This window comes from Paroedura picta, chromosome 6 (assembly GCF_049243985.1).
Source record: "Paroedura picta isolate Pp20150507F chromosome 6, Ppicta_v3.0, whole genome shotgun sequence".
NCBI lineage: Eukaryota > Metazoa > Chordata > Lepidosauria > Squamata > Gekkonidae > Paroedura > Paroedura picta.
In genome coordinates this window covers 1,613,451-1,636,337 of record NC_135374.1, presented here as the reverse complement: position 1 = coordinate 1,636,337, position 22,887 = coordinate 1,613,451, and the positions used below count along the sequence as shown (strand labels likewise).

At 57.7% G+C, this 22,887-nt stretch overlaps 2 protein-coding genes across 2 annotated transcripts in view; both read right to left on the bottom strand.

Moving 5' to 3' along the window:
- ARAP1 (ArfGAP with RhoGAP domain, ankyrin repeat and PH domain 1) overlaps positions 1–15,698 on the bottom strand; it is a 123,023-nt gene extending 107,325 nt beyond the window's left edge. The window contains exons 1-2 of the mRNA XM_077344153.1: positions 15,596–15,698; positions 2,586–2,727 (exon numbers count right to left, since the gene is read on the bottom strand). The gene's annotated coding sequence lies outside the window, so the exon portion shown is untranslated. The remainder of the gene's footprint in view (positions 1–2,585; positions 2,728–15,595) is intronic.
- Positions 15,699–19,892: 4,194 nt separating this feature from the next.
- The window catches only part of STARD10 (StAR related lipid transfer domain containing 10), a 47,483-nt gene continuing 44,488 nt past the window's right edge, over positions 19,893–22,887 (bottom strand). Inside the window, exon 6 of the mRNA XM_077341141.1 lies at positions 19,893–22,257. Within this exon, the coding sequence (XP_077197256.1) occupies positions 22,030–22,257 (228 nt within the window). The 3' untranslated portion in view covers positions 19,893–22,029. The remainder of the gene's footprint in view (positions 22,258–22,887) is intronic.

The following is a 22,887-nucleotide window of genomic DNA, read 5'->3' as shown; positions in this document are numbered from 1 at the left end:
CCCCAATGAATTCCCTTCCCTACCCAACCCTCACCTTCCTCAGGCTCCACCGACCCAAAACAATCTCCAGGTATTTGGCAAACAAAGCCACAACACCCCTCATTCTTGTGGATTCCGGTGCTGCCCAAGGATCACCCTCCTCCAGATGGGGCGTGGAGACCCCCAATGTCACAGCTGATCTCCAGATGAGAAAAACCATTCCCCTGGAGGAAAGGGCTGATTTGGAGGGGGGCCTCGAGGGCCCTGCCCACTCCCTCCCCAAGCCCTGCCTTTCTCCAGACCTCACCCCCAAATTTGCAGGAATCTCCCAACCCAGAACTGGCAGATATCCTCAGCCACCAGAGGCATTCCAAGTATTTGTAGAAAAGAGCCAGAGTCCAGCAGCAGCTCCCAGACAAACAGAATCGGGGCCAAGGGAGGCGCTGTCGTGAGTCCCCGCTCACTTCCTCAGATAGAGCTAGAAGGAGAGTCTGTCCTTATATCACACGTCGGACGGATTCCCAATCTGAACGGCTAAATGTGGTGCCTTCCAGGGAGACGGATTGAGAGGGGCAACCGTGTGAGTCTGTCCCCAGCAGCAGAAAAGAGCCAGAGTCCAGAAGAACCTTCAAGGTTAACAAAATGTGCGGCCGGGGAAGAGCTTTTGGGAGTCCCGGCTCACTTCTTCAGATGCAGCAAGAATATGACTCCATCTGTCCTTCTATCCCAAGGTGGCTGGATGACCCTTTTGTGGCTCAATGTGCCGCTTCCCATGCAGGTAAATCCAGATGGGCAGCCGGGTGAGTCTGCACAAGAGCAGAAGAGGGCCAGAGTCCAGGAGCACCTTAGACGGAGGAAGCGGGGAGGAGCCTTCGGGGCTCACGGGTCACTCCTCCAGTCCCAAGTATTATCAGCCTATCCTTCTGCCACCAATTTGGGACCCAAGTTCAGGTAAAGACACAAGCCGACACAATAAAACTATAAATCACTCCCGGCAAAGAACACACACAAGAACAATGGCCATTTCAAGTCACATGCTGCTCTCCCGTCAGCAAACCCCAACAATCCTTGTATACGAGGAGAGAAATTCCAAGAGTAAGACCTACCAAAGAGACCCAGGCGATCTAGCCCCCCCCAACGCCCAGAGACCCCCAAATTAATATGAGCTGAGAGGGGGCCACTGTGACTCCGCTGCAGAGATCAGCCCAATGTCCTGAGCAGCCCAGAAGGAGACAGAGAGAAAGAACAGCGAGATAATATTGTTGTGAAACACCCTGAGGTCACTAGTCATGAGGGAGAAATATTAAAATCCCTAAATAGTACATTAAATAAATAAACCATAGAGTGGGAAGGGGCCATGGAGGCCATCTAGTCCCACCCCCTGCTCAGGGCAGGATCAGCCTCCAGCATCCAGGAGAAAGAACTGTCCAGCCACTGCCACTGACAACACACCCATGGCACAAACACACAACTGCAATCTCACCAAAGAGAGTCGCCCGCTATTGAGCCACCTTTAGAAGAACCATCAACGGCAACAAACTGAGTATCCCGAGAAGACATTCTGAAAGGAATTCAGGCTTAGCTGAAGTCACATCTATCCTCCTTAGGATTCATGGCTGACAACCTCAAGGGAGATTCCCAGACCCCCCATGGGCCAGGAGGGCTCAAAACAGACCGCAGTGCACAGGCAAAGTAAGAGCCCAAAAGGAACACTAGAATCTCAGCGAGGATTGAGAGACGTTTCAGGAGGATTAGAATCGTAGAACCCTAGAGTTGGAAGGGACCTCCTGGGTCATTTAGTCCAACCCCCTGCACTGTACAGGACACTCCCAACCCTCTCGCTCACCCACTGTCACCGGCCACCCCCTTGAGCCTTCACAGAACCAGAAGATCAGTCCGGGCTAATCCCATCTTGCCAGATGTGGACAACTAAACAGGACTAGCCCTAAGTAGTACCTGGCTGAGAGACCACCATGGAAATCTGGGGTTGCTACTCAGAGGCCGGCCACGGCAAACCACTTCTTTTGCACAGCCTGGACGGCCTCGGCTAGCCTGTCTCATCAGGACTTAGAAGCTAAGCGGGTGAGTCCTGGTTGAGTGCTTGGATGGGAGGCCCCAAGGAAGTCCAGGGTAGCTCTGCAGAGGGAGGTCAACAGCAAACCAATTCTGTTCCTCTAGGAGTCCCCAAAAGTCAGCTCTGACTCGGCAGCCCCAACCTTGGACCAGTCACAGTTTTCTCTGAGCTCTCTCAGCCCCACCTCCCTCACAAGGTGTCTGTTGTGGGGAGAGGAAGGGAAAGCAATTGGAAGGGGTAGAAAAACCAGCCCCTCCTCCTCCCCTCCTCCAAAGCTGATCCTGCATTGAGCAGGGGGTTGGACTAGATGGCCTTTGTAGCCCCTTCCAACTCTATGATTCGGTGATGCTAAATCAAGCTGCAAAAGCTGCCCCACCTCAGCTGCTTCTGTGCTTTTTACCCCTGTCCAGGGTTCGAATGTTGACTGGCCATCAGGATAAGGGGCCCTCAACGGCCTGCTCTTCTCCACCTTCACCCCCCGCCAAACCAGACCCAAACACAGGAGAGAGGTCAGGCCAGGAAGGCTGCTCACCTTTCAGCTTCGCCTCCGGGCTGTGCAGCGGCTCCACGGAGCAGGCCCCCCCATGTCCTCTCGGCCCAAGGCTTCAGACCTGCGTCGCAGGGGAGGTTCTACTCACAGGACCTTTCCGTCTGCCGAAACCACAGATGAGGAACTTGAGGGAGAGAATATAAAAAAAAAAAGTCATGCAGAGGCTGTTTTGCAACTCGATGAGCTCTCGGCAGGAAGAGCAGAGCGTCTGCAGCCAACTGCTCTGTGGCCCCCTTGTAATCATTTGCCAAAAGAAGAAGAAAGTGACTCTCTCAGGAGGGGGGAGAGTCCAGCGAGGGGAAGGTGCAGAGGGGCTGGCGTTGAGCAATAACCCGAGGGACTGCCCTTCCGTTCTCCTCAATGAGCGGGGGCACAAATCCACCAGGAAGGGCTGCAAAAACGAACCCCAAGCACCCATCCGGAGGGGACGCCCTCTTGCATTTCCTGTGCCCAACCAGCCCCTGCAGGAGAAGACATTCTGCCCCACCGCTCTCCTGAGTTGTGACCCGTTCCTCCAAAATTTCTGGATGCAGAGAGGCAGTAGGATTGCTGGCCCTCCGGAGAGGCTGCCTGTCACAGCTCTGCATGAGTCTCTGCTCGTGGGCTTTCCTCCTTCCCCCCAGGAAGTGTAATCAGCACATCAGAGCTCTGGGGAGCCATCACGGTGTAGTAAGTAAAGGGTTGGACTAGGATCTGGCGGAAGCCAGGTTCAAATCAAGGGAGGCTTGCTGAGTGACCTTGGCCTAGTCACACGCTCTTGGCTGAACCTACCTCACAGTGCTGTTGTTGTGAGGATAACCCGGAGAGGGGGAGAATAATGCTGGCCACGCTGGGTCCGAATGGAACTCATCCCGCATGGAGCGGGGGTTGGACTAGACAGCCTCTGTGGGCCCTTCCAACTCTAGGATTCTATGAGTCTATATAAACAAAGGAAGTAAATAACTAAAATAAACCGGAGGTGGGGAATTCCTCCTCTTCTGAAACCTAAAGGAGGAAGGAGCTTCCTTTTGCAGATGCAAACAAGGTTTACTGCCAGAAAATCCTGACAGCCATTAAGATCCACCCTTAATCCACAGATATAAATACAGCCGAGAAGGGACAGAGATAGAACATTGTCTGCATCTATTTATACATCCCTGCACAAAAAATATCACCATTTAACTGAAGCCCGGGACGGGGGTGGACCCTACATCTTACACAACACTGTGCCCTTCCTCATTCTTTGCACGGCTGCCTCACAGAAAGGGAGAAGACTTCCGTCCCAAAGAGATAAGCCTCTGTTTCTGCCACTCTTGGATTTCCTGGATTCAAAAGCACCGAGGGCCCACCCTGAGCCCACTCAGTTCCACGGGGGCTCTTCTGCCAGGCACTTGGTTGGGATGGGCGGACAGAAGATCTGCCCTCCTCTGGGGTGAAGGGGAGTCTCTCACCTGTAGCATCACCTACCCCACCCCACCCCCACCCTCCGGACTTCATGGATCTTGCAGACTGGGGTGAGGTTAGGTTTGGAGAGGTCATGGCTTTGTATTGGATTGAACTGCTTTTATTGTATGTTTTATTGTTGTTAGCTGCCATGAGAAGGGAGGGAAGGAAGGAAGGAAGGAAGGAAGGAAGGAAGGAAGGAAGGAAGGAAGGAAGGAAGGAAGGAAGGAAGGAAGGAAGGAAGGAAGGAAGGAAGGAAGGAAGGAAGGAAGGAAGGAAGGAAGGAAGGAAGGAAGGAAGGAAGGAAGAAAGTCCTGCTGCTGGACTGGCTCCACTCAGACCTCGCTGGCTGCCTGCTCATTCTAAAGTCCGGCAAGGAGAGAAGGACGGCAGAGGCTCTCAGGGTGGAATCCTGCAACCTGCCCCCGTAATATTTGCAGAAAATGAAGGAGGCGTTTTTAGGAGTTACTTGGATGACTCTTTGCAAGGGCTGCAATTTCTGACGTGACCAGTCACAGGTCGTGACCTGTCACTGTGGCAGGAAGCGTGGGAGAGGAGAGAAAACGGGGGGGGGGGGAATAGTCCGGAGGAGGGCAAGGGTCTCCGTTCTTCCTGTGCTCGTGTGCCTTTGGCTTTCTGAGTGGCTTGGCCAGGGCAGGAGGCCTTGAGAGCCACTCCAGATCATGGAAGCCCCAAAAGGGCAGGAATAGAATAATAGAATCACAGAATCCTAGAATCACAGAGTGGGAAGGGGCCATAGAGGCCATCTAGTCCAACCCCCTGCTCAACGCAGGATCAGCCCTAAGCATCCTAAAGCATCCAAGAAAAGTGTGTCTCCAACCTTTGCTTGAAGACTGCCAGTGAGGGGGAGCTCCCCACCTCCTTAGGCAGCCTATTCCACTGCTGAACTACTCTGACTGTGAAATTTTTTTCCTGATATCTAGCCTGTATCGTTGTATAGAATCATAGAATCATAGAATCATAGAATCATAGAATCATAGAATCATAGAGATGGAGGCCATCTAGTCAAACCCCCTGCTCAACGCAGGATCAGCCCTAAGCATCCTAAAGCAAATCGGTACCTCGTGCCTGCTAGATCCATGTGGGTCCGAAAACCAGGACCCCGGGAGTTCATTTCAGCTCCAAGAACCAAAATGGAACGGAAGAAACCCACAGCCAACCACAGCCCCACTAGAGATCTTCCTGACAGCGCACAGTATTGGTCAGTTTAGCCTTAAACTAACTGGATCCACAGAAGGGATCTAGCCATGCACGGCTCAGTTACAGGGCAGGCTTACGATCCTGCCGTGAATCTCAAACTCGGTCCTCGCAGAACTACGGACGCAGCAGTGCCCACTGGACAAGGGACGATACGAGGACTCAGGGAGGGCCAGGAGTGACCTGCTCTATTGTTGGTCTCCACCAGGAGCCCTCCCAGCTGGCAGCCCCAGAGGCCCACCTGCCCCGTGGCTCTGATCCTGACTCAGGTGTGCCATCCCCACACCCCCACCCCCACCCACAAAAAACCCTGCTTCTGCCCACGGCCCCAGCCTCACATGCCCGTTCTAGACATCTGCTTTTTGCAGAGTCCGTCCTGTTCTGGACAGTACTGGCCATGCGAAGGAGAAAGAGGAGGAGGAAAGGAGAGGAGCTGATTTTTAACCGCACTTTTCACTACCAGAAGGAGCCCCAAGGCTGCTTCAAACACCTTTCCCTTCTTCTCTCCACAACAGACCCCCTGGGAAGTAGGTGGGCCTGGGAGAGCTCGGAGAGAACTGCTCTGTGAGAACAGCTCTAAGGGAACTGTGTTAGGCCAAGGTCACCCAGCCGTCTGCACGTGGAGGAAAAGTGGGGAATCAAACCCGGTTCTCCAGATTAGAGGCTGCCGCCCTTAACCACTACGCCACGCTGGCTGTCCAGGAGAGAAGGATCTTTCCTGGCACCTTCTGCCCCTGGAAAAGGCCGGGATAGAAGCATGAGCCCCTCTGGCACGCTTCAGGAGGAGCTCCCTGCCGCTGGCTCTTGGAGGCTTTAAAGCAGGGGCAGTCAACCTGTGGTCCTCCAGATGTCCATGGACTACAATTCCCATGAGCCCCTGCCAGCATTCGCTGGCAGGGGCTCATGGGAATTGTAGTCCATGGACATCTGGAGGACCACAGGTTGACTACCCCTGCTTTAAACAACCCAGAGGAGGACTACCTCCAGACTACCTGTTCGTGATGCTGACGGCTCCTTTACTCCCAACCCTCTGCCTGGGAGCCTGGACGGGTGACTTCCCATGTGTCTGGGGAAGTCTGCATGCACACGAAAGCTCATATACCTTGCATAAAAGGTGGTGAGTCTCAAAGGTACTTGGACCCAAACGTTGTTCTTCTGACTACAGGTTGGATTCCCCACTCCTCCTCCACGTGCAGCCAGCTGGGTGCCCTTAGGCCAGTCACAGTCGTCTTGGGGCCGTCCTCACAGAGCAGTTCCCTTAGAGCCCTCTCAGTCCCACCTACCTCGCAGGGGGAGGAAGGGGAAAGTGTTTGTAAGCAGCTTTGGAGCTTCTCCGAGCAGTGAAAAGCTGGCTATTAAAACCTGGCTTCTCTGTGCATTTTACGATAATCTGCCCGTCACGCGTGGATAAAACCGGGGGCTTTTTGGTTGCAGACATGGATTACCGTTTGACCTTCTTTGGAGCATGATCCCTGGGGGAGACTTCACCCAGCCTACATCGTAGCTGCTCCATAACAGTGCGCTTGCCCCTCCTGGCCCGCCCCCCATCAAAACGGTCTGGCTCCAGGACGGCTTCGACTCTGCTCCTAGAAGAGGGTGAGGGGGCAGCAGAAAGGCCCCTTCCCCTGGGATCCCCGGCCCCCTTTCCTTGCAGGCAGCTTGCAAGGCAGCCCTGATTGACAGGAGGAAAAGTCGGCTTCCCTTCGCCCGCGTGTGGCTGGTTGTCCCCATTTCCCCGAGGTGTCAATCATCGCTACGGCTGCTCTCATTGGCTAGAACAACAGAAAGCAGGCCTGCCTCTGAATCAAACAGGACTAGAAACTTCATCCTTTTCAAAGGGAAGACGAGAACGCAAGGAGGTTGCCAACTCAGGATTGGGAAATCCCTGGAGGTTTGGGGAGCATGTAGAAACATCTGCCCCCTCCACCTCACTCCTCAATGGGTGGGGGGGGGCAGTTTCTATGCAGCATTCAACTAGGATTCCCAACCTCCAGGGAGGGGCTGGAGAACTCCCTCTGCGGACCCTGTAGCATCGTGACCCATGGGGCCCCTCCCCAGCCCCATCTTAAGCTCCACCCCCCACATCTCCAAGTATTGGGAAATAATACTGTCGATCTGTCAAGGACCACGTTTGAGGTCTGAGGCAGGATCCAAGCCAGCGCGAGATTGCCCACCGTGCCCCAGAACCAGCCAGTGAAAAGGGAACTGCAAGGAAGATCCACCGTTTGCTTCGGCATATGGGCTGGGGTTGGTTGTGGGGGGGCTGGCTCAGTTTTGACTCTTGGGACACCAGGCTGGGTGGCTATAAAGAGCTGGTGGGCCTCCCTGGGGTCCTGGCCCCCCTCGGACCCACTGCAAAATCCCTCTCTTTTTCTTAAATGTAAACACAGTCAACGTAACTACATCAATCCGAGATGCAAGCGAATCTCCCTGACCCCACTTGGGGGGGGGGGGGGTCTTGTCTAGGCCGGACTCTTCTCCAGATTAGAAGCAAAGCCGGGAAACTCTAGAAAGGTAACGTGTGGGGTTAGTCTTCCTGGGTGGAAATTTACTGCTGGGAACTCAGACGCAGGCCCTGTGCCAAGCAGAAACGGGGCCAGCCAAGAAACACCAACCACCAAGAGAGAGAGAAAGAGGGAATTCTTTGCACTGTGCTGGGGGGGAAGGGGGCACGGAGGGGTTAAGGTGGCTGGAAGGGGGCTTGCTCCCTTAGAGGAGGAGGGGGACAGGGGAGGAGATGCCTGAGCAGAAACCTTAAAACATTGTTCTGTCCTCTCCGCTGACCCCAAGGGATGGATGCACTCTGGGGGCTGCCCCAGTCTGCCTCTGGGTTTGTCTGCAGGAGAGGGAGGGAGAGAAAGAGAGAGAGAGAGAGAGAGCAAACGAACAAAGGAATGAACAAACAAGACATTTTGGTCATATCAGGGGTGGATGCTTCTGCCCAGCCCACATCAGACCCTTGGAGAGAGAAAGAGAATATGGTGGCCAGCTCCAGGTTGGGAAATACCTGGAGATTTTGGGGGTGCAGCCTGAATAGGGAGGGGGGTTGGGAAGGAGCAGGGCTTCAGTGGGGGTACAAGACACTAGAGCAGGAGTTGCCAAACAGTGGCTCTCCAGATGTCCACGAGCCACAGAGTTAACAGGGCAAGTAGCTGGAGGGCCACGGAGCGAGCAGAGGGAAGCCCCAGTCCACTCCACCAGCACTGCAGAGGCCACGGGGCTCGGATTCTCCAGGGGCAGCAGCGAGCCACAAAGACAGGAGCAGGTGGACAGTCGAGAGAGGCCCTTCCAGCCCTTCCTTCCACCGTGGAACTACACTGCCACAGAAATCTCAAGCTGGCACTGCCGGCAAAGGGTCAAGGGGGGCTCACCAGAAACACCCCCAAGCCCAGGGCCCTCCTGGCAAGCCAACACCACCTGGCACCGAGCCGGTGCACCTCCAAGGTTTGGCAACGGCCAGGCCTCTGGCTCCTTTTTGCCAAGGAGCAGAGCAGCAAAATGAATTTATTTCCTTGGCTGTGTTTGTTTGCCTGATGAGACCAATTCCCCTGCCTGTTTTGCACAGGTGGAATTTTGCACGTTTGGAATTCTGACAAAGAACGGCGGGTGCATCCACTCAACAGCTGCCACAAAATGGCTACAGAAGGGGGCGTGGCCAGTCAAAAATGGCTCCCATGCTCTGCCTTCAGTCACACAGGGAAGACCCTTCTGCCCTCTTGGTAGCTGCTGCAAAAATGTTTTTAGAAACCTTCACAACCAATCAAATCTCCAATCAGAAGCCTTGCTGGGGAAAAGGCCATTTGGGCCCACCCACAGGACAGGTGTTAGCAAGGGATGTGGGTCCCATGGACACGTTGGGGACCCCTGCCCTATATGAACCCATTGTGCTCATTCACACATGCATGATCACGGGGCCATTTCGTTGCAAGAATATGCCTCACGGGCACAAAAGCCTAAGCAGATCCCAACAGCGAAGTCAGCAGGGGAGACACGTCTGTGAGCCGGAGAGGGGATCCGGCCGCTCCACAGACCCCGAACTGCCCTCTGGAGAGGATTAAGCCATTAGGAAACAACAAGAGGGTTCCCTTGCAAAGTTACAGTGGGGAGAAAGGAGGCTCTGTGCTAAGACCCTCCCCTTCTGGCCGGACGAACAGGCTCCGATTCATCCAGATTCATAAAAGAGCCCTCAAAGGGAGGGAGGGAAGGAAGACACAGACCAGTGGGGGCCTGTGTTCCAGTGTCACTGGGACTAGCGTAGGAGAATTTCCCAGGGGACTCTGCCCCATGGGGTGGATCGGGTTTCTACCCATAATGGACCCTCAAACCTCCTTCTTCCCAGACTGCTCTCTGGCACTACCTCTTGGGGTCATCTCCACCTTAAGACCCTCCAAAGAGCCCTGCTGGGTCAGGCCAGGGAGGGTCCCTCCAGTCCAGCCTCCCGTCTCACCCAGGGGCCAGCCAGTCCCTCTGCAGGGCCAGCCACAGGGCAGAGAGGCCGAGGCCTTCCCCTGAGAAGACCCTCAGAAGAGCCCTGCTGGGTCAGGCCAGGGAGGGTCCCTCCAGTCCAGCCTCCCGTCTCACCCGGGGGCCAGCCAGTTCCTCTGCAGGGCCAGCCACAGGGCAGAGAGGCCGAGGCCTTCCCCTGAGAAGACCCTCAGAAGAGCCCTGCTGGGTCAGGCCAGGGAGGGTCCCTCCAGTCCAGCCTCCCGTCTCACCCAGGGGCCAGCCAGTTCCTCTGCAGGGCCAGCCACAGGGCAGAGAGGCCGAGGCCTTCCCCTGAGAAGACCCTCAGAAGAGCCCTGCTGGGTCAGGCCAGGGAGGGTCCCTCCAGTCCAGCCTCCCGTCTCACCCAGGGGCTAGCCAGTTCCTCTGCAGGGCCAGCCACAGGGCAGAGAGGCCGAGGCCTTCCCCTGAGAAGACCCTCAGAAGAGCCCTGCTGTGTCAGGCCAGGGAGGGTCCCTCCAGTCCAGCCTCCCGTCTCACCCAGGGGCCAGCCAGTTCCTCTGCAGGGCCAGCCACAGGGCAGAGAGGCCGAGGCCTTCCCCTGAGAAGACCCCCAGAAGAGCCCTGCTGGGTCAGGCCAGGGAGGGTCCCTCCAGTCCAGCCTCCCGTCTCACCCGGGGGCCAGCCAGTTCCTCTGCAGGGCCAGCCACAGGGCAGAGAGGCCGAGGCCTTCCCCTGAGAAGACCCTCAGAAGAGCCCTGCTGGGTCAGGCCAGGGAGGGTCCCTCCAGCCCAGCCTCCCGTCTCACCCAGGGGCCAGCCAGTTCCTCTGCAGTGCCAGCCACAGGGCAGAGAGGCCGAGGCCTTCCCCTGAGAAGACCCTCAGAAGAGCCCTGCTGGGTCAGGCCAGGGAGGGTCCCTCCAGTCCAGCCTCCCGTCTCACCCAGGGGCTAGCCAGTTCCTCTGCAGGGCCAGCCACAGGGCAGAAAGGCCGAGGCCTTCCCCTGAGAAGACCCTCAGAAGAGCCCTGCTGGGTCAGGCCAGGGAGGGTCCCTCCAGTCCAGCCTCCCGTCTCACCCAGGGGCCAGCCAGTTCCTCTGCAGTGCCAGCCACAGGGCAGAGAGGCCGAGGCCTTCCCCTGAGAAGACCCTCAGAAGAGCCCTGCTGGGTCAGGCCAGGGAGGGTCCCTCCAGCCCAGCCTCCCGTCTCACCCAGGGGCCTGCCAGTTCCTCTGCAGGGCCACGCAGGGTCTCTGGGTATCGTTAGCCACCCTGAGGCTTTTGCAGGAGCGCAGGGGCGTAAAACCCAGTTAATCAATAATCCATGTGAGGGGCATGTTCTCACGTAGCCATAAAGCCGCCTTTGCTATGTACAGAAGGGGTCATGTGCTTTTACTACCCTTTCGGTGAAGAGGTGGGAAGAGGAGGGTCAGCTGGGTGGGTGGGGGGAGCATGAAGCTGCCCTGTCTGAAATCAGACCCTCGGTCCAAGAGTACTGCCTGGACAGGCCAGCAGTCAGAGGTCTTTCCCACCACCTCCTGCCTGGTCCTTTTTCAGCTGGGGATCGAACCCGGGACCTTCTGCAGGCCCAGCCACCATCCCTCCCACCCAGCAGATAGGGAGCCTGTCTTTCCAGGGACAGAAAGCCTGAGCACATCTGGCATCCGGTCCCTCTCTGGCCGGGTGACCGGGCACCTCAGGGGGCAGCCAAGAGTCTTGGGCGACGGGGCAGAGAGGCTGCCGGGCTCCCTGTGGGAAGAAGTGAATGCAGAGGAATGCTTGGCCTTCTCCAGCACAAAGAGTCTTTCTCCCCTGGGGCGGGAGGGGGATGGAGCCGCCCCTCCATTTTGTCCCAGGGCTGCCAAGAGCGGCGTCTCGGATCCAGGGGGAACCCATCCGGAGGGGCTCCCTTCGTTCCGAGCACGGCCCGTTTTTCTCATTCCAGAGGGGACCCAGGCTGGTGTCGCGCGGCGAGAACGAGAGAACAGAAGCGGTTTCCCCTCGAAGGAACGTCGCGCTCGCTCAGTTTGCTTCTTCGTCTGTTAGCACATTTCCTCCCACCCTTTCCTGCTGGCTCAAGACACTGAGAAACATTTGCAGTGAAACCAGAAATTTAGAAAGCAAGCCCCAAAGCCCCTCCCTCCAGAAAGGACGCCTGTCATGAAGGAAGGCTCAACCACAGTAAACGGGTTCCCCCCCCCAGTGACAAAAGAGCAGCAAACATTGATGGCTGATTCATTTCACTTCAAAAAGGACCCGGGGAAACGGGAGAGGGGGCAGGGGAGAGCGACGAGGAGGGTCCGGGGCCTGAGGACCGACCGAGCCCTAGGAGGAAAGCCTGAGGGACTAGGGAAGGTCCAGCCTGGAGAAGAGGAGGCTGAGAGGGGACAGAAGGGCTCTCTGGAAGGGTCTGAAAAGGTGTCACTTGGAGGAGGGCAGGAAAAAGTTCATGTGGGCAGCAGAGGAGAAGACCTGCAGGAATGGGTTCAAACTACTTGTAGAATAATAACAGGAATTTTTTTTCACATAGTTCAGCCGTGGAAGGGGCTGCCTAAGGAGGTGGGGAGCTCCCCCTCACTGGGGGTCTTCAAGCTGCGGCTGGACAGATCCTTCTCCTGGATGCTGGAGGCTGATCCTGCCCTGATCAGGGGGTGGGACTAGATGGCCTTCATTGCCCCTTCCCACTCTAGGATTCTAGGAGTCTAGTTCAGCAGTGGAAGGGGCTGCCTAAGGAGGTGGGGAGCTCCCCCTCACTGGGGGTCTTCAAGCAGCGGCTGGAGAGATCCTTCTCCTGGATGCTGGAGGCTGATCCTGCTCTGAGCAGGGGGTGGGACTGGATGGCCTGCATGGCCCCTTCCCACTCTAGGATTCTAGGAGTCTAGTTCAGCAGTGGAAGGGGCTGCCTAAGGAGGTGGGGGGCTCCCCCTCACTGGCCGTCTTCAAGCAGCGGCTGGACAGATCCTTCTCCTGGATGCTTGAGGCTGATCCTGCACTGAGCAGGGGGTGGGACTAGATGGCCTGCATGGCCCCTTCCCCCTCTGGGATTCTAGGAGTCTAGTTCAGCCGTGGAAGGGGCTGCCTAAGGAGGTGGGGAGCTCCCCTCATTGGCTGTCTTCAAGCTGCGGCTGGACAGATCCTTCTCCTGGATGCTGGAGGCTGATCCTGCCCTGATCAGGGGGTGGGACTAGATGGCCTTCATTGCCCCTTCCCACTCTAGGATTCTAGGAGTCTAGTTCAGCAGTGGAAGGGGCTGCCTAAGGAGGTGGGGAGCTCCCCCTCACTGGCCGTCTTCAAGCAGCGGCTGGACAGATCCTTCTCCTGGATGCTGGAGGCTGATCCTGCACTGAGCAGAGGGTGGGACTAGATGGCCTGCATGGCCCCTTCCCACTCTAGGATTCTAGGAGTCTAGTTCAGCAGTGGAAGGGGCTGCCTCAGGAGGTGGGGGGCTCCCCCTCACTGGCCGTCTTCAAGCAGCGGCTGGACAGATCCTTCTCCTGGATGCTGGAGGCTGACCCTACACTGAGCAGGGGGTGGGACTAGATGGCCTCCATGGCTCCTTCCCACTCCAGGATTCTATTCTTCAAACCCCTCAGTGCTTTATTCTGATGCTACAGAACTGGTGCTCCACCCTCCTTCCTGAGCTGCAACAGTAGCCCCCTCACCATCCCCCCCTGCCCCACAGTGTGTGGGGCATGGCTCAGTCCTGGCTAGAGCTGAGGGAGGCCCCCAGAGAACGTGACCCTCCCTTGGCAGGCTGGCTCTTGTTCCGGCAGAAGCTCAGAGGAGAGGTAGTTGCTCAGTTGCCAAGAAGGGAACATTTCCGGCTTCGCTCCTGATCAGCAGTCGGCAAGCCAGGATGCTCCCTCCGAGATCCACCCTGACAGGAGCACAAGATCACCTGGGGGGGGGGAAGGAGAAATGGCTCCTGGGCTGCTGATTCCAACTCTCACTGCTGAGCAGCCCACCCCCATTGGCATCTAGGATCATCGAACCCTAGTGTTGGAAGGGCCCTCCTGGGTCATCTAGTCCAACCCCCTCCCACACACACACACACCAAGGCAGGTTTCTGCCAGGATGCGCGAAGCTGCTCTGGATCCACACCCAACTGGGACACAGCAGATCTGCAGGGGGGTTTCTGACTGAGCGGCAGCACAGAGGAAAGAGAAGAAATAAAACCCTTCTCAAGACTTTCTCTGACCTGAGTTCCAGGATCTGTCGCAGAGGAGCTGGATTTGAGTCCACAGCTTCCCAGAGACCAACAAGATTTGGTGATGGATGACCTTTTGACCTGACCTGGACAGTCCTGGCTAGCCCAATCTCATCAGAGGTCAGAATCTAAGCCGGGTTGGCCCAGGCCAGTTCTTGGCTGCGAGACCCCCAAGGGAGTTCCAGGGTTGCTGTGCAGAGGCAGGCCATGGCCAACCTCCTCTGAAAGACTCCTGCCTTGTGAGATCTTGGAAGCTAAGCAGGGTCAGCCGTAGAATAACAGAGTTGGAAGGGGCCTCCCGGGCCATCTAGTCCAACCCCCTGCACTCTGCAGGACACTCACAACCCTCTCGCTCTTCCACTGTCACCTGCCACCCCCTTGAGCCTTCCCAGAATCAGCCTCTCCGTCAGATGGCTCTCCAGCCTCTGCTTAAAAATTCCCAAAGATGGAGAACCCACAACCTCCCGAGGAAGCCTGTTCCACTGAGGAACTACTCTAGCTGTCAGGAACTTCTTCTGGAGGTTTAGACAGAATTTAGAATCCTAGAGTTGGAAGGGACCTCCTGGGTCATCTAGTCTGACCCCCTGCACTATGCAGGACACTCCCAACCCTATAGCTCCTCCACTGTCACCTGCCACCCCCTTGAGCTTTTACAGAATCAGCCTCTCCGTCAGATGGCTCTCCAGCCTCTGCTTAAAAATTTCTAAAGAGCCCACCACCTCCGGAGGAAGACTGGTTAGGTTGCTATGCAGCAGTGGGCCTTGAGAACCCACAAGCTTGAGGGGATTTTCCACCCTCAGGGGTTCCAACTCCCTCCCCCCCCCCCAGCACAGTGCCAAGCGAGGTCACCAGCAGTTCCCACAGCCTCCGGGGCCCAAGAGATCCTGCACAACACGCCTCCCCAGCTGCAAGCTGCTCTGCCACAACAGGGGTCCCGCACACCCGTCCCAAAGGAGAAGGGGGCTCTGAGAACGCTTGTTCAGCACAACAACAACCCTGCAAGGGGCTAAGGGTGAGTGCCCTGACCCCAGGCCAGGGGCAAGGCAGGACACCCAAAGGCCACAGGGCCACTCCGCAGCACTTCCCATAAAGGCCACCTGCTCCGCAGGAAGGGTCCTGCCTTCTCCTGGGCCCTTCCAGGTAGGAGCTGTCTCCTCAGGGGGGCAGCCCGGAGAGGGCGGGGTGGCCTGGCCCAAAGTCACCCCGAGGTCTGCCTGGGGAGAAGAGGAGGGGACTCGGACCCGTGCTCCAGATGTTCTGGTCTAAGACCGTTTAAATAAACGAGTACCGCTACTTCTGCAAGATGTTCATCAGGTCGATCTCGAGGGCATTCCCCCCCCAACTCCAGTTTCCCTGGGTGGTCGAAGCTGGGGACCCCATGGGGTTTGGGGGCTAAGCAGCTGGGACGCCACCTACGCAGGCAGGAAGCGCAGGGTCGTTGTGCAGAGGCCTGCCTCTGGCCCTGACTGGCCTCGGGTCCAGGGCAGCCAAGCAGAGTCCGTCCCGGTGAGTCCCTTGGATGGATGGGAGGCCTCCCGAGGAAGCCCGCTGGGTGGCCCAGGCCGGCCTGGAAGCCCCGCCCGGTGGCTCCCTCGTCCTCCCAGCGCAACCCTGCCCCTTCCCCGGTTGCCAGCACCCGGCCGGGACTTCCTGTGGCGCCCGGAAAGTCCTGCGCCTCCCGCCCGGGAGTGGAGGGATCCTGACCTGGTCGGCTCCGCCGCGCCTCCTCTGCCGCTGCCGCCCCGCCAGGCGCCCTCCGCGCAGCCCCACAGCGCTGCCCGCCCGCCCGCCGGCCGCGTCTTCCTCCTCCTCCTCCTCCTCTCCCCGCCTCCGGGCCGGCCGCAGCCGCTGCAGCTCCTCCCCGGGGCCGCCGTCGGGCGAACTGAGCGCCGCGCTCCGGATCCTGCTGCGCCCCGCGCCTCGGCCCCACCCGGCAGGCTCCCCGCGGGGACGCCCGGGACGCCGCGCACGCTGGCCTTCCGAGGGGTGAAAGAAAGAAAGAAAGAAAGAAAGAAAGAAAGAAAGAAAGAAAGAAAGAAAGAAAGAAAGAAAGAAAGAAAGAAAGAAAGAAAGAAAGCGGCACGATCGCTGCTGCTGGTGCCACCACCCGGGAGCTCTGGCTGGGATCCGAGGGGGCGGGCAGGGGGCTTCCTTGGCCTCCGGCCATGCCCTGCGCCCACGGGCGCCCCGTCCAGCTCCCTCGCCAGGCCCTCTGCGCGCCTGCCTGTTCATAGCCGTCTCTGTGCTTGGGACCTCCCCGCCGCCCGAGGAGACTCTCCGCCCGCCCCCCCCCCCCCGCGACCCCCTCGAAGAGGCTCCGGGTCCGGCCTGCCCCAGAGGCAAGTCTTCGGCACTTCCACCGCCGCCCGAGGGGACCGGGGCTCCGGGAGGCCCTCGGGCGCCCTCTAGAGGCCATCCTCTCGCACACCGGGCCGCCGGCACTGTGCGCCTCGGGAGCCGCTTTGGATGGAGGGCCCGGAGTTGATCTCCATATCCTGTTGAAAGATAGATGGGGGGGGGGGCGCCCGTGGCAGTCTTCAGCGTCTCTTCCCTCTGCCGGCCTCGGATGGTCCAGGACAGGAACGCCCCACCGCGGGCCCACGTGGTGTACTCACACAGGGGTGGCCAAAGCAGCAGGGGCTCATGGCAATTGTAGTCCGCCCTTTGGCTACCCTGTGCTTAAGATTGGGGACCGCTCATCTGGAGAACAGAGTTTTTATTCCCCATTCCTCGCCCACATGAAGCCAGCTGGGAGAGCTTGGGCCAGTCCCAGTTCTTTCAGGGCTCTCTCAGCCTCCCCTCCCTCACAGGGTGTCTGTTGTGGGGAGAGGAAGGGAAGGTGAATGGAAGCCGCTTTGAGCCTCCTTCAGGTAGAGAAAAGCGGCGTATAAGAACCAGCTCTTCTTCTTCAGTCACCCACTCATCAGCGGGAGGGACAGACTCCCCCCCTGCCCCCCGGCTTGCTTGGCATTTCTTTTGCCAAGCAGAGTCATGCGACGCGGCTGAGTGGGAGGAAGAAGGTGGGGACGAGTTACTTACCAGACAAGCAGCCCCCACCCAAACCTCCCATCTGCTGTTTTTGTCTTTTGGGATCTTCTTCAGGGAGGAGGCCTGCCGGGAAGAGGGGACGTTCCTCTAGAAGGCAAATCTCCCAGGGAAACAGAGCGGGGGAACTCAGAGGCAGAACATCAGCTTGGCCTGCAGGTCCCGGGACTGATCCCCGGCAGCATCTCCAGTTCAGGCCCAGAGAGCAGGTGATGGGAATGGCCTCAGCCCCAAACCAGAAACAGCTGCTTCCAGTCTGAGCTGATTGTCCAAACCTTGATAGAAGGAGGGCCGATCCAGGAGGAGGCACATTGAGGTGTGTTGGGAGGGGCTGGGGCTGGGGCTCCCTGAGAGAGCCAGAAATTCAGCCTATCCAGGAGCAGGCAGGAGGAGATGGGAAAGACTAGCCCAAGACCCAGCAGGGGCAGAGAGGCCGAGGCCTTCCCCTGAGAAGACCCTCGGAAGAGCCCTCATGGGATGTCTTTGAGTTCTACTATGTTGGGGGAGGGAGAATATTTTCTGCCCACCCTCTCCACCCTTGATAGCCTTGATAGAATCATGAGATTTAGCAGAATTTCATAAACCTCTGTCATGTCTTTTCTAAGCTGCAACGTCTCAGACTCCTCCTCTTAGGGAAGGGGCTCCCATCTACCCCCTCTTTTTGGTTGCCCTCTCCTGAACCATTTCTAGCTCTACCGTGTCCCTTTGGAGATAAGCCATAAGTTTGACATTTTTATATTTGTGAAGATTTGTTTCAGGATAAGACCAGGAAAGGATCTCCCCTTGTTCTTACTGGGTTGGATTCCTTTACAGCGGTGACCCCACCCCTCCCTTTGGTCAGGATTTGGCCATACCCCAACCCCCCAGGCAACTTCCTGCAGGAACTGAAGTATAGATGTGGGTGTGGAAAGGAGGCAGCAGATGGCAGATTCCAGGGGGCATGAGACCCCCTCCCCCCATATTGCGTCTTAGGCAGGATGCATGCAGGGTGAACTGCAGAACCCATCTTTGGTTCTAAATTTTATAATTATTATAATCATTAACATGCTGTGAATGCAATTATATCTGCCTTTCTCAACTTTTTTGCACTCGAGAAACCCCAGACAGAGTGTGATCCTGCAGAATAGGGTGGGGAAGCAGAGCTGGGGACACGCCCACCCAGGACCCCTCCCCGGCCCCTCCTGGCCCATCATTGGCTATTTGGGGAGCAGGGGGCGGGTCAACATGACCATATATGTTCATATCACGGATAAATGTTCAACGAATTTTTAAAATACGTTAAGATTAATTTAAAACCTTCATTCAGGAAACCCCCCTTCATTAATCTTGAATCATGGTGCAGGGACTGAGGCAGAGAGAGGTCTCTCTCGTCACCTCCTGCTTGGCCCTTTGAACTGGAGATGCCGGGGATTGAACCTGGGACCTCCTGCACCCCAGGCAGATGCTCTCTCTGAGCCAGAAACACGTGAAGCTGCCTTCTACTGCAGGGGTAGTCAACTTGTGGTCCTCCAGAGGTCCATGGACTACAATTCCCATGAGCCCCTGCCAGCATTTGCTGGCAGGGGCTCATGGGAATTGTGGTCCATGGACCTCTGGAGGACCACAGGTTGACTACCCCTGCTCTACTGGATCGAGATCAGGACCGTCCCCTTGGGCTGCCATCGGCTTCCCGGTTTGTGCATGCCAAGCAGATGTTCAGCCGTGGCGCCCCAGCCCCAGAACCTCATGATTCTATCAAGGCTAACTAGAATTTCCTCAAAACCTTCTCAAACCTGTTTCTCCGTTTCGTCATCAGCGGTCCTGCTGTGGTGGGCGCTGGTTTCCTTAGCTCCGTCTCCACCTTAATGTACGCCTCTTTAAGCCGCCTCCTCGCTCACAAGGAACTCCCACCGGGGTGACTTTTTGTTGAGGCTCCAAAGGGAAATCCCCAGGTAGAGGATGGTGTCTAAAGGCTTTCAGCACCAGGCATCGACAGGCCCACCCTCCTTTTCTCCCACTCGGGGCCTGTTCACATGACGATCGCAGGACTGCAGTTGTACTGCATGTTTCTGTTGCAGTGCAGATGACGTTGGACCTTTTAAAAGCTGTGCTTGGCTTCCGAGATCTGATAAAATCGGCCGGATCAGGGACAGGCCAGAGCTGATGGGATGAAATTAATGCAAAAGAAATTCCGTCTAAACCTCCGGAAGAAGTTCCTGACCATTGGAGTGGAACAGGCTTCCTCGGGAGGTGGTGGGTTCTCCATCTTTGGACATTTTTACACAGAGGCCGGAAAGCCATCTGACGGAGAGGCTGATTCTGTGAAGGCTCAAAGGGGTGGCAGGTGACAGGGGATGAGCGAGAGGGTTGGGAGTGTCCTGCCTAGTGCAGGGGGTTGGACTAGATGACCCAGGAGGTCCCTTCCAACTGTATGGTTCTAAATTCTGTCTAAACGTCCAGAAGAAGTTCCTGTCAGTAAGAGCGGTTCCTCAGTGGGAGGTGGTGGGTTCTCCATCTTTGGACATTTTTACACAGAGGCTGGAGAGCCATCTAACGGAGAGGCTGATTCTGGGAAGGCTCAAGGGGGTGGCAGGTGACAGTGGGTGAGCGAGAGGGTTGGGAGTGTCCTGCCTAGTGCAGGGGGTTGGACTAGATGACCCAGGAGGTCCCTTCCAACTGTGATTCCATGATTCTAGGGCACAAGACACACAGAGGTACTTTGCCATGGCCTGCCTCAGCATAGCGACCCTGGACGTTGTTGTGGGTCTCCCATCCAAGAACGAAGGAGGGCCAGCCCTTCCTTGCACCCAACCCCTGAGAAGGCAGGGCTACCCAGTTCACAGCAGGAGACACACCGAGGTGGCTTGCCATGGCCTCCCTCCGCGTAGCAACTTCAGACCTCCCTGCCTAGCTTCTGAGCCAGCTGGGGTGTTCCTGTTTTACTCAAAGGCAAATCAAGAAGGGACGAAGACAATCAGACGCTGGAATTATTCCTTCATTTTTTTTCAATAAACTTCTCCAATAACAAGATATGAAATCTCACCACTTCCCCCCCACTGAAATGCAAAAAAAGGTTTTTTCCAGGGAAAGCCCCTGAATGAAACAGTCACCCAACTGCAGGCTGCAGGCCAGCCCCGAGGGACACGGGGGGGGGGGGGGCTGAGGGAGATACCTGTATTGCAGAGACCCCCTCCCATGTCTCGGGGCACACCCCCTCCCCTCCCCACAAGGCAGTTCCACCAATGAGTGTTTTGCAGGAGAACGCAGAAAGGAGTACGGCAGGAGCTACAGAACTACACAAACAGGATGTCTGGGGAAGGACCCCCACGCCTCAGCCACTGGGGGGGGTATTCAAGTGTCACCAAGGGGGCGTCTGTCTCCCATGGGCCTGCTCCGCTGGGGCATGCCGGCCTAGGCAGGACAGGCAGTCGGTTAGCTGTGGAAGGTCACTTTACGTGCCCCCAACCTCCCTTCTTTGGGGAAGGTCATCCCTGGCTCCCATGCAAAGCAGCAGCACCCCAGGGGGATCCCCCAGGCTCCTTCGGGGGGCTGGGGAGGGGGGAGAAGACTCTTTTGTTATTAGGGCAGACAGCCAGGCAGGTATCCATCTGGCTCGGAGCCAGACTGTCCTTCATGCTCTTCGAAGACCAGCCCAAGAGTGGGAACGGCGCCCAACTGGACTCCTTTGCCATTCTTCCTTGCAGGAGAACAGGGCAGGGAGGCCCCTGAGTCCACCTGGGAAGCTGCTTCCCAACCAGGAGCTACCTTGAGTGGGGGGGTTGGCTCAACTCTGCACATGGGCAGAAGGCTCTTTGCTCTGGCATTCCCTCCAGCATCCTCTGTCGCTCCTCTTGGGGAAGGCTCAGCCGATGATACTGCTGTCCTCCCCCCTCCCCAAGGAATACAAGAAGTGGGGCTTTTTTAAGGCAGTGACTTTGGGGTTTTCACCAGCTGCTTAGGATGGGGGAATCAGAGTGTGGTGCCGCAGCCGCAAGTAGGAAGAAGGGCCGTCCGTCTGTCTGTCTGTCCCTCCCTTCCGCGGAGTCGCGTGGTCAGTCCGCCTGCCGCTTAGGGCACATCCACACAACTTGGGTGGGTCACTGTCCTGGCGGGGTGGGAGGGACAGGCTGATCTTGGCTAAGGAAGCCTAATCTTTTCATTCAATTTAATGTGATCCTAGTCCCCCGTGAGCAGTTCTGCAGGTGAGATTCGCCCCCCCCCCCCAGCTATGAGAGGTCAAGACCACCCTGGTCTGGACAAATAATTACAGAAAACAAACATCCTCCCTCATCAAGTGCTTTGAAGACCGGCATTTGCCCTGCCCGGAACATCCGATGGCTTTTATTTTTGATCTTTCGGCCATCGACTCTCCGCTGAGCCACGCTGACTCGGCAGATTCCTTGGGGGGCTCCCCTCCACCTATTAATTGGGGTCTCAGCTTCCTTGACTCCCAAGGTGCAATGAATTCAGATTCTCCTGAGCCCCCCAGGTCAGAGCAAAAGGCAAGCAGAGGCGGATGGCCAATATCTGCCTCTGGTCAATTAGAGGCTGGGGGGGGGGGACAGGAATGGGACCCCCTGAGCTTTAGAGTCCTGGGGGGGTTCGGCAGATAAGATGGTAGAAAGGGAGAGGAGAACAGGTCTGGGGAGAAAAGGGGGGGGCCGTCTTCCGAGGAGCGGGTTTGGGGCAGAGGGCATTGCTGCCTGCCGGGATCAGCTCCCCGCCCCCAGGGGGAAAAGGCAGCTCCGTGACTTAATTCCCGCCCCGGTTGGTGTGCTCTAGGATTGCCAACCTCCAGGCAGGGCCTGGAGAACCCCAGCAATACACCGGAACCTCCAGCCAGAGAGGTCAGTGCCGTGGGGAGGGGAGGGGAGGGCGGTGGTGGAAGGTGGGCTCTACGGCATTATGCCCTGAGGGGGTCCTTCTCCTCCATACACCCCCCCCCCAGGATCCATGGGTTTCCCAGCCCAGAGGTGGGTGGGAGGGAGGTCTTGGGGAAGGGGCGGGGGCGGTATTTCTTCCCCAAACACAAACGGCATGGGATACACAGACAAAACAGAAGCCCAGGCCAGGGCAGAGCCCCCCGTCGCCACTCCCGCCCCCCCCGGCCCCCCTCAGTTGACGCTGTCTTCATCGCTCCCTTCCGCCCGGTCGTCTTTGGTCTCGGACAAGCTGCTCTCGTCGATGTTCTCCAGGGAGTCGGCGTGCTGGATGGAGAGCTCGGCCAGGCCCACCGTGGGCAGCAGGCTCTGCTCCGGGAAGAGCCAGGGCTTGAAGTGGGGGCCGTGCTTCTGCTTCCACTCCGGGTACTTCACACACGCCTTGTACATCTTCTTCATGGCCTGCGGGGGGGGCAAAGAGAGAGGGGGGGAATCAGCCCAAGCTAAGGAGGAGGAAAGGGAGAAAAAACAAAACAGTCTGGGGAGGGGATTGGAACCGGGATCCTTGGGGATTGGGCTAAGTTGGTCTGAAGGACCAAAATGAGCCTCTCTTCCTCGGGGACATCGGAGTCCTTCCTGGGTCCTGTGAGAGTCTGAGGTCGGCAGCACACTGCAAGGGCCTCAGGAGAGCCCTGCTTGGTCAGGCCAGGGAGGGTCCCTCCAGTCCAGCCTCCCGTCTCACCCAGGGGCCAGCCAGTTCCTCTGCAGGGCCAGCCACAGGGCAGAGAGGCCGAAGCCTTCCCCTGAGAAGACCCTCAGAAGAGCCCTGCTGGGTCAGACCAGGGAGGGTCCCTCCAGTCCAGTCTCCCGTCTCACCCAGGGGCCAGCCAGTTCCTCTGCAGGGCCAGCCACAGGGCAGAGAGGCCGAGGCCTTCCCCTGAGAAGACCCTCAGAAAAGCCCTGCTGGGTCAGGCCAGGGAGGGTCCCTCCAGTCCAGCCTCCCGTCTCACCCAGGGGCCAGCCAGTTCCTCTGCAGGGCCAGCCACAGGGCAGAGAGGCCGAGGCCTTCCCCTGAGAAGACCCTCAGAAGAG